The sequence below is a fragment of the Aplidium turbinatum genome, chromosome 1 (assembly GCF_918807975.1).
Source record: "Aplidium turbinatum chromosome 1, kaAplTurb1.1, whole genome shotgun sequence".
In the NCBI taxonomy this organism is placed as follows: domain Eukaryota; kingdom Metazoa; phylum Chordata; class Ascidiacea; order Aplousobranchia; family Polyclinidae; genus Aplidium; species Aplidium turbinatum.
Window position 1 is genome coordinate 10,335,421 of NC_137472.1, and position 11,280 is coordinate 10,346,700.

The 11,280-nt window shown below is 36.2% G+C and overlaps 1 protein-coding gene across 1 annotated transcript; it reads right to left on the reverse strand.

Annotated features, from left to right (window-relative positions):
- Positions 1 to 391: 391 nt before the first annotated feature.
- LOC145780319 (C-type mannose receptor 2-like) lies at positions 392 to 10,147 on the reverse strand. The gene is made up of 5 exons (XM_082592023.1): positions 10,015 to 10,147; positions 9,441 to 9,606; positions 8,142 to 8,383; positions 2,280 to 2,451; positions 392 to 1,532 (listed from the first exon to the last, which is right to left on the reverse strand). The coding sequence occupies exons 1-5, from the start codon at positions 10,142 to 10,144 to the stop codon at positions 1,289 to 1,291; spliced, it is 954 nt and encodes a 317-aa protein (XP_082448149.1). The 5' UTR covers positions 10,145 to 10,147; the 3' UTR covers positions 392 to 1,288.
- Between the last annotated feature and the right edge of the window lie 1,133 nt (positions 10,148 to 11,280).

The window sequence follows — 11,280 nt, forward strand, 5'->3', positions numbered from 1 at the left end:
ATCGTCAGCAATACTTTCTAACTTGGCTTCAAAGGGATGAGTTTTTCGAAGAGCAGTACTGTTAAAACTTTCCCCTTCGACGTAAAAGTTATTTTTTAAGGCGGCAAGGTGCTGGCATATTTCGACTTTGAGGTCAGAAATCTCGTTGTGACTTCTACTGACTTTTTACACATCAAATGTATGTATCCCTGATCAAATGTTAGAAAATTTGCATCAATTCCTTTTTGAACTCTTCTACTCCAGAGATCTAATTTTGTCTGAAAGCCCTGAATTGTATCATGTACATCTATAATGGTAACACCTTTTCCTTGCATTTGCATATTGAGCTGGTTCAAACTTGAAAAAAATGTCTGTCAAGTAAGCCAATGCACTAATAAATTTGCCACCGAACTTCTGTGTGATAAAGGAGAACAGAGTGTTCTAATTCCACCTGATCACAAACCACTTTGAAAAGACGACGATTAAGAGCAAGTGCCCTGATAAAATGTACATTCAACCACATGCTTCGATACTGCTTTCAAATATTCTGGAAAGATTTTATTTGCCAGTGCATGTCGATGAAGGGCACAGTGAGTAGATATGATGTTCGGTGCCCGTTTTTTCAACAGAGTTGTAAAGCCAGACTTAGCACCGAGCATAGAAGGGGCACCGTATGTGCAAAGTGAACCCACATGATTCCAGGATATATTATTTTGTTGAAAGAAATTATTCATTTTTTCCAGTTTTCCAGTATCCATTTTTTCCAAAAATGTAGCACACATACGCTGTTGAAATGAAACTGGTAGTCTACTTGCGTGGAGATAAAACAAAAAGACGAAAACTTACATTAAGCATAAATTTGAATCAAAATCAAGTGCAATAGCCTACTACCAGTTTTTTAATAACTGAAAAAATGAAGTTTGCTTTAATTTATGATTCAGCAAATTTACCCCCTCGGTAGGTGAAATTTACCCCCAGGAGGTAAATTTACCCCCGTTTAAGAACCCCTGCGCTAAGTACTCAATCACTAGTACAGCAAGCAATTGCGATTTGCCAGCCATAACGGCGAAGCCTTCATACTAGCCATTTAGACCATCCAATCAAATGTATGTTTTTCGGCAGCAGATTGTTGCAAGAATTGACGGCGATAGAACCGTTGTGACATGAATTAGTGGCACGCTACCGACGAGCCCAACCTTAAGGACGAAACATCGGTGTCTATCGCAGTCAGTTCTTGTTGCAACCGGCTACCGGAGAAGTATATACTCTGAATTTATACTGTTATTTATTAAATTTTGGTACGAAACGTTTAATTCCACGACTTTTCGCATAAGGCAAAGAATGATCTTCCACAATAAGTGTTGTAGCTGAGCATGTCTTTGCCCATGACCGCGCAACGTAGTTGAATTCCACTGTTTGGTTGTTCACGTGCCCACATAGCTTCAGCTTCAGTTACAAGATCGCCATTAAGCCATCTCCACGTTCCATCTCTGTCGATATCATCCATCCCAATCCACCAGCTTATTGTGAAACTCAAATTGGTTCTGATGATCCTAAAAAAAAACAGTGAACAAAATATTAAAGCGTAAAGGCAGGTCTACAGAAAAACAAAGATATTCAACCCCTACTTTGACGGCTGTATGCAATCGATTTGATATATTGATTTGTGTTCCCGAAAGAACAACCCAAGCAGGGAAAAAAATTACTTTACCATGTTTTCTAAAACAAAAGTACAATGTTTTAGGGAAATTTCATGGGTCGAAATTTTATTACATAGATTTAATATTGTCGATAATTCGATCTAATATGTTGGAATTGATGTTGGTTGAGGTTTAGCAACAACTAATTATAGTTATTTGCAGGTCGTGAAAAACAATGTTAGCCTACATCACATACAACTGTGTAAGTCGAAATGATATTTCTTCATACAATATATTCAGCCGCCATCTCCGCTTCAAGCAGATTGCGCATCAACATAGGTTATTTATTTCCATGAGTCAGGGTTTTGAACTGGCTCGCCCACTGTCGTTACATCTTCATAAATGTGTTAATCCAAAACTTAATAAAATCAAGACGGATTTCTGCATCGAAACGAAAGTGATATAGAACCTTTGTTTTGACACGTAACCAAGAAAACGATTATGCGATAACAAAAAGAAGCATTCCTTTCTATACAATTTCAACAATTAAACACATAATTTACACGTTTTGGCCATCGAGTTACAAGAAACCATGTATATTGCAAAAGGTGATTTTTCCTGTTATGCCACAAAACTGGCTAATATTGCTTATAATCTTACCGTCTAACTTCTTTATTGCGAACACCGTAATATGCCAAATCTGCTCCCATTCGTTGGCAATACTGTCTGCTTCCTGCATAGCTTGAAGAGCTTGGATAGCTTGACCTCTTGTACTGGTACCCATTGTACAATCCAATCCATCCATCATCCAATCTAAGAACACCATTCCACGCTGAAATATATAACTTATACTTGATTATTTGATGTTAATACGCTGAGTAGTCGAGAGGTTAGACGGTTGGAAGAAAGTTGGTTCGACACTTACTGGAAGAAGTAAGCAAAGCGAAATACACGTTGGCTCTATGACGTCATGTACACTTAAATCAGTGGTTCTCAAACTTTTTTTGTTGCGACGCCTCTGGAAAAGTTTTCTGGACTTGCGACGCACCAGCAAATAAAAGTTAATGAGGAAAATTATTATTAAAGTTGTGTTTGTTGATACAACAACAAAAAGCAATCCATATTATTTAATGTGACGTGTTGGCTTGTTTGTTTTTACAAAGTTCATTAAATCTTGGGAGAATTTTTGAAATTGCCACTCGCATTTTTCTTTCAGTGTTTATTGGTGATCGAAATTTGCTTTTTATCACCGCCAAGGCAGAAAATCCTGCTTCACATAAATATGACGTGACAAATGGGATAATAATTCGTAGTGCTTTCTTCACCAAAGCTGGATAATCGCCATTCATTGAAATCCAGAAGTTTGCCGGATTTCCTGAATTAAACATCCTTTTCAGGGAATTGTCACAAGAAAGGTCAATGTAGGCTTCTTTTTCTTGTGCAGTAAAAGACAGTGGAGTAGGTTGGACGAAAGGATCACGAATCCATACGTAGTTTGATATATTTTTCAGGAAGTATTTTGCAAATTTTGACTCGAGCTTGGACAAATGTTGCCCAAATATGCTTCACAAATTTGAAGGCAGCTTCATACTTTTCTTTTCAAGCAAATTGGACAAGAAAGTGAAGTATCGAGAGCTTCCAGACAGGTTTGCTATATCTTCCTTCCACAATAGCAGCTTTTTAACGAATGCTGCAATTTTATCTGAAATGTCATTTTTATTCGGCCCTTGCATAGAAATGTTCAGTTTGGCGAAGATATCACACAAGTAAAGTAAGCCAATTTCAATAAAAAATTGTTCTGAGCTAAACAATCTGCAAGTGGATTATTTTTTTGCTGCAAAAAAGCCTGAAGTTCATCCACCAATTCGTAGAAGCGTTTAAAGAATTTTCTAAGCGAAAGCCACCTGGATGAAAATTAAAAGAGCAAACTCCGATGCGCTGCATTCATTTCTCCACAAAGTTGTTTGAAAACTCTTGACTTCAGTGGGCGTGTTTTAATGAAGTTAACAACTTTGATGACAACTGAAACTGCTAATCAAAGATTAACCTCATCTTTATAAGATAAACTGAATTCAGCTACGAAACGAAACTCTTCTGCGACGCCCTTGGAAAATTGAAACGACGCACCAGGGCGTCGCGACGCACAGTTTGAGAACCACTGACTTAAATAATCCAAATTTTCAACCACCGTCGTATGCCTGGGTTAGTGGGTTATGGATATGCAGTATTTACCGGGAATGAGAATAAATTTGGCAGTGAACTTTGTTATCATCTTTAAAATGCTTTAAGGCTTCATAGTTCATAGGCTTGATGTTACGTGTTGATCAGTACTTAACAATAGAAAGACGCTGAAAATCAATCCATCCATCAATTATTTATTTATTGAAAAGCAAAACTCAAAAATGACATGAACCAAAAAATGCACACAATGTTTAAAGTTTTGATAGAGAGACAACGAAACCACCATATACGGTCCACTAGTCAGATTCCACCCTGAAAAGAATAACTATTCAACAATTTAACCAAATCGGTCACAACGAAAAAAAAATAGAAAGAAAGAAAACATGAACAAGGCTAATACTTCGATGAGCAACTTGCAATTAATTGTCAGTTTCATAAAATTTTACGTGAAACTTCCTAACGAACATTAGATGAAAATCACAGATAGACACCTTGAAGAGATAGCCAATAGACATCGTTGAATATTAATATATTCTCAGGTCAAATGAAGACCTACTTTTATATATATGTATAATAGCTTTGCAAATGTGATGCTTTGCTATTAGGGGGGGAGGTTAATTTTAATTTCAACTTTAGCTCTAATTTTAGAATACAACAGTAGCCTATATTCTGAGAACTCTAATATAATTTGTGTCTAAATTTTTGTCCAAACCCCACCCTCTACCCTGAAAAGTACTTATAGCTTGAAATTGCCCTGTATTGCATGCACGTCATTTTTTGTTTATGGCATTTGAAGTCCAAATATTGTTTACTACTGTATTTAACCACGTTAAAAATGTTGGAAAACAGCCGTGAACAGTTGTTTTAGTTTCCTCATAGAACACAATAAAAGTAGTCATTTTAATCTGTATGCATGACTACGCACATGCGCAAAAGCGTGCGGACAATGGTTGGTTTTGAATCTTTATCCTCGGATTGACAAGCCTTGATTGGTTATTGAGCTCTTGACGCAGGGCCGGTTACGGATATTGACAGAGTGAAACTTCCGATTGTTGAAGTGTTGTTGCCAGGGAATTATTTCATTCACTAGGTGCCGCTGAATGGAGAGCAGTCCTGAAATGCGTTGCTCAAGTGCACACCCCGAGAGTCGAACCAGCGCCGCTTGATCTTGAAGCACGCGCAAACCGACTGAGCTATCGGAGCATCATACAGATATTCTGTATCAAGAAAATAGAGAGTAGGTTGCCATAGTTTGATCAAGGGTATTGCAGAGCTTCTGCCACACAACAATGATTTCATCAATACATATCATTCTTACTAATGCATAACTTTAAACCTTCTTCTTTGATAAGATAGATATATAGGCTTAGTTAAGAACGAAAAAGTTAAAATACATGTTTGAATAAGACTCTTCTGATGATCCGTTTGAGGTGAAACAGGCTGTTAAGAATTCAGATAGTGATAACTATATTTTGATGTGAATATACCTATATGCACTTAAAAAAATTTTATAAACTTTTACAAGATTGCTCTTTCGTGCAGTGAAGTGCGTGAATGTTTCGGTATTATTTGCGTGCGAGTATATGTAAAATTTACTCCAGGTCAAAGTCCCTGAAGGTAACATGTTATTGTTTGTAATTGGAATACTTCACGATTGTGGCGCAGCAGCATTTTGATAGAGCTTTCTCTGCTACCACCCCTCGTCGATCGCCATCCATTCGGCCTACAATAATTTTACACTCAGTATTTCCGTTGAAGCATCTTGAAGCAATTCCAGCGGAAGCATTGCAACCAAGTGCAAGTCGACATCCGTGATTAAACTGAAACCAGTAGATAAAATTGACAGCAAGATGAAAAGGGGTTGAGCCGAAAATCTGTAAATGGGGGATTAGATCGAAAATGCAAAGTAAGATTTTGCAGATAGAAGCCAAACACGTTTTATCAGAAAAATCAGGTATCATTGCAAAACATACTAAATACGACTTTATTTTTTGCAAAATTGTATTTAGAGTTTGGTTTTGCTCAATTTACAGCGGTTTAAAGATAATTAAATGTAGCCTACACAAACTGTTTGCATTTATATGACGCTTTTTTTGCGTGTAGTTATGCGCACAAAACGAAATGACCATTTTGCAACGCTTTACGATGAAGCCAAGATCAGAAAAAACTGTTTGCAGCTGTCTTGCAACATTGTAAAAGTGTTTTAGTGCAGTTAGCCACTTCCCTTTTGTTTTGGGACTTGTTACGGGATATACATTGCAACGTGCACCATATGTCACGAACACTATGTAGGACAAACCATGACAAAATTTTCCACACGTTGGGCCACACATAGATCTATTTGGAACAGTTTTAATTACTTTGATAAATCCGGTGACAAAGCAGCATTATTGAAACATTATGCGAAACTCCACAATATTGAACTCAAAAAGAAACCAGCTCTGGCAGACTGCTTTGTCGTTACTTTCGCCGAACAACCCAGCAAACATTATTTAGACATCGCTGAAGATAAATGGTTACATACAATCAAAGCCACCATAAACATACAGAAATTGATTCGACCAACCACTTAAATCCCATGTCATCAGCAACCTCCGACCCCTGTGGTGTAGATTCTTCAACTATGCCCATTTAAACGTATTCTTTTTTGACGCTTTGTCTATGTAAGCTTATGGCAATGGACTGAAATTAAATTGCGTTTTTCTTTGTATTCGTCTTGTTGAACTGTTGTAATTTACTAGATGGATGCCCATTTACACTTATTCTTTATTGACGCTTTATCGATATAAACTTACGGCAATGGACTGAAACTAAATTGCGTTTTTTCTTTGTATTCGCCTTCTTAAACTGTTGTAATTTACTAGACGGATGATCAGGTTAATGTATTTCTTGAATTTTGTACCAGAATATTGTTGGAAATCGTGGGAGAACACCAGTTAAGATTTAGGCTTGCAGGTTTTGATTTTAATATTATGTAACCATCTATTTAAAATATAATTTTTATGCGTGTTGATAACATCGGAGTTTGCTTTATTTGTTCGTTTTACGTATTTTTCAAATTTTCTTCTTTTTTTACATGTGCTAGCTGAAGATGCTATTACTATAGCGAAATCGATTCTTAACTTAATAAATTACACTAAGAGGTTAGATTGTTGTGCAAATGCCAGCATTTGATGAATGCAAATTAGCAGTACCGTCAATACAGTACAATGCAAATTTACGCAAAAAATAATTTTCAGTGCAGCGGGTGGTTTTTGGACGAAAATTTCAAAATTTATTTACCAAGGGTCTTAGAATATACTGTTATATCCTAAAATCAGGGCTAAAGTTGAACTTGAACAAAAAGCCAACTAACACCCTGATTTCTAAGTTTTATTTTTTTTAGATTTCCATTATAATTTAGATCGGGTCAAAATTTGGAACCGGTTGGAACGAATTCTGAAACGGACATCCCTAATTGTATGCTTCTGGAAAACAGAGAGCATAAAATGCCAGAGCTAATTGAAAAAGGAATTTTACAGCATTTGTCAGCACTTGAAAAGTATCCGAAAGATAATTTTCAGAGAAATCTGACAAAGACTTGTATTTTGTGAGAAACCCTTTTACATTTCCAGCCTAAGAGATGTCAGGTGGATGCAAGGACGAATTTATAAAGCTGATTAATAACTCTTCTGTAAGGCAAGTGCGTCAAGGAAAACGTCTTCAACAGTTCTGGATCAGAATGAAAGATTCTTAACCCAAAACCACAGAAACAGATTTTCGGATTCTTATTCCTTTTGTGTCGACTTACCTGTGTGAGTCAAGCTTTTCTGTTCTGGTGCAGATTAAAAGCAAACAAAGAAGTAAACTTGATGCTGAGAATGACTTGCGTTGTGCACTGTCACGAACCATGCTGCATATACTACATTCATAGCGCAAACAAGAGTCAATTTTGCATGGAGTTGTACTATGAAATAAATTGATATTTCAAATCACTATAATTTTTTTTATTTTATATTTGTTTATCGCTATATGGGTTAGAGTGAATAGTTTAAAATAAGCAAAGGGACGAACGTAACAAAATTGATTGCGAACCACTGGGCTGGTTGAGAACCATTGGTTACACGATCACTTTTAGCATCATCCATCAGCGAGAGAATTTGTCGTTCATAACTCAAGAAACTTAAAATAAGCAACAAAAGCAACAATAATCCTACTTGTTTGCTTATTAAACATGATTATGATGGCAATCTTTCTGATTCATTTTCAAAAACACTTTTTTATTATTTTCTACTTTAGTTACGCAATAGAGAAATGAGTGGCGTACATGCAACCAATACTAAGACACTTATAAACACTTACTCCACTGTTTTTCGCACAAGCCTTGGAGTTTGACTGAGCATCTGATGTCAAAGCTGAGCAGGTGTGCATAGCTCATGAATGCGCAATCTTGTTGATTTGCACCATTTGGTTCTCTACTATACCACAAAGCGTCAGCATCGGTTACAAGATCGCCATCAAGCCATCTCCACGTTCCTTCTTCGTCGAAATCATTCATTCCAATGTACATGTGAGTGGAGGGGTTCAAAGTGTCCCTGATTATTCTGGGGACACATTGAACAAAGTATGAAATCAGTGAGGCAGATTGAAACAGTCAACTTTGAATTGAAGTTAAAACAATTTGCTTTCAGGGTTTCTTGTTATTCGACTGTAGCGTCTTGTTTCAACCCTAACAATTAAATAAGTCAATTACCTCCTTCTTAATGTAAATTTTGTTTCATGGTTTCAAAATCTTAAAATAGTTAACACAACAAGCAAGCAGTGGACAAAAATATTATGGACTCACAGAAGATGTGCAAAACAATATTTTAAAACGTGTAAAACCGTTTAATAAATCAATACATCAAGATGAAATTGAACATTTCAAATAAATCTGGCTTCAAATTGAATCAAATTAATTTCAAGTTACTGAGAAATCAAAACAGAAAACTTATAGTCAAGTAGAAAATTGTTGTCAGGCCGACATGAATTCAGAAGATGCGACCGATACCTCATCGAAAAAGTTTTGCTACTGCAGATCCTACTTGAAGCTATGCAATTTGAAAAACTGTAAATACTGTAGCATAACTTTATACTCCGTTTATTATTACTATGTGCTTTCGAAGTGTTGCAATTTCATCTCGGATCTCAATCCGTCACTACAATCTCCCTTTGTGAAACAGTCTTGCCATTTACACATTAGGCTACGTTATAACAGAGGTCAACACAGTTTCAGCTGAACATGAAAATTGGCTGATTTTGACAATAGGTTTCAGCTAATATTTGACTCTGATTTAAAATCTGGCATTAACTTTGCCTACTACATCAGGTTTTTGAGCTATAATTCTATTTTGTTTGTTTTTTTTCTGAAAAAATATTAATTTTTGAAATGTTGTTGTTGTTTTTGTATCAATTCAATTGACGGCAAGTTAGCTGTTCCCGTCTTCCAAGGGATGGCGTTCCAAAAGGATCAATTTAGCACCCATGTTATTTAATGTTTACACTAGCGATATTCCCCAGACAAACTCCCATCGCAGACGACTTGGCCCTTAACAAAATGTACACAATATCAGGGTTGTACTATATTATACTATGTTATACTTATATTGCTTGTACTCTCACCTTCTATTGTCCATACTTCGGATTCCGTAAACTGCTAAATCAGCTCCATTTCTATGGCAAAACTTTCTGTTGTCGTTGTAGCTAAGAGACATACTTTGTAGTTTGTATTGATATCCATGCAGTCTAAACCATCCATCACTCAGTCTTGTAACCTCGTTGAGGATTGCTATTGAATAAATTATATTAATGTTTAAAATTAGGTTGTTGAAAGATGTTGATTAAAATAATCTGCTTACTTTAATTTTTTGTGATGATTAATACTTAACCCTATTCGGACTGACGGGTGGACGGTTTCGTCCATACCTAAAACTTTCATCGATTACATAAAAGCTACTGGCTCAAATTAACTGAAGTTTTATGACTTTTCCTAAATAAGATTCATCTTTGGTTTAGTAATAAAATGACAGTTTTTTGTAGTATAGTTTTTTAGTTATCAGCAGTTTTTGACACCCTACTCCGACAATTATCTGCAAAACTAGTAAAAAATTAAATCAGCGTGAAATTGAACAGAGATTAAGAAGGATTACCTCCATCGATGACCTGACAATGCCATAGCTATTTAACATAAACCAACCTCCACAAATGGGAACATCATGTGACCAGGTTCCATCTCTGCGGCAAGTAACCGTTTTTTCTCCAGCCAGTCTGTAATAATCCTTGCAACTGTAGGTAATGGAATCCCCCAACCCAGCCATACTTTCCATGGTTTCCTCGAAGTTTTGATCAATCGAGCCAAACCTTGGCGGATTAGGAACGGGACATTGAACAACTGGAAAGCAAAGTGAGGACAATAGAAAACAATGCGAAACAGGATACATTTCCAATAGAATAACACCGAAGCGTTGTACCAAAACTCATCATAGGGACTTATCGAAAGGTTTGCTTATCGTCACAAGTGTAGTTGAGATCATTTTCATCTTGTTCACTATTGCAGATCTTAAGAAATTCCTGATGAGGACACACGTACCCTACGTGTCGAAAACCTTTGGGTTACTATGTTATATTTTTTGTGTGTAATGCATTATATTGAACCCGCTAAGGTTACTTTGTTTTGTTTGTTTATGGTTCAAGAAAGAAAGCTCTCTACCAAAGCTTTGTCATTTTCATCTATAGAAGTTAATGTTTGTTGTGTTAGTTTGCTTCTTCACATACTTTTAGCTTTAATAAAAGAAAGACAACATAACTAAAGATACAAAATAAAGTTATGAAGTTATATTAGAATTGGACCAAATTGAACATAAAGTTGAAACTTATTTTCTTGCCTTACATTCGTCAAGACGTTTGAATTTAATTGCATTGATCATCATTTTTTCAACTACAAATGTGAGTTGACAATGAAAAACTGTTTTTTAAACTGAAGCAATGCTAAGGATTGACAGAAAAAGATCATCCAGTACAAGCAAAAAGCCAAAGGCAACCCACGTGTGCAAGTTGGGACATCAAACGTCCAAGTCCTGTCCTTCTGACATGCCACAGTTGCGCTGTCTGTTTGTCTTCCTTCCATCCTATACCCTTCATTGCATTCATAAGTGAAACGCTCATCAAGGCGCAATCTAGGCTCTCTCGTTGATATCCTTCCAAAATCCAAACTATCAGGAACAATGCATTCGATTGCTGCATTTCAAAACATAAAGAATAACTGAGGTATGTGCAAATATAGATTTCCAATATTAAAATTTGACACCGCACCTCTGAAAGTAACATTCCTTGTTTGCGAATATTTATTAACTTTGATTGAATGCTTTAGGCATAGACTGAGCTAAAATTCTGAACTCCAGTTGTATTATACCGATAAACTCTTTTCATCCACTTTGTTATGCAATATTTTTTAGAAACATCA

Coding starts and splice junctions, on each gene's coding strand:
- LOC145780319 (XM_082592023.1), bottom strand. CDS start 10,144: ATGGAAAGTATGGCTGGGTTGGGGGATTCCATTACCTACAGTTGCAAG. Junction 2,452..8,141: donor CTTGTGCGAAAAACAGTGGA/GTAAGTGTTTAT, acceptor TATATATTTCAG/CGTGGAATGGTGTTCTTAGA. Junction 1,533..2,279: donor CGCAATAAAGAAGTTAGACG/GTAAGATTATAA, acceptor GTTTTTTTTTAG/GATCATCAGAACCAATTTGA.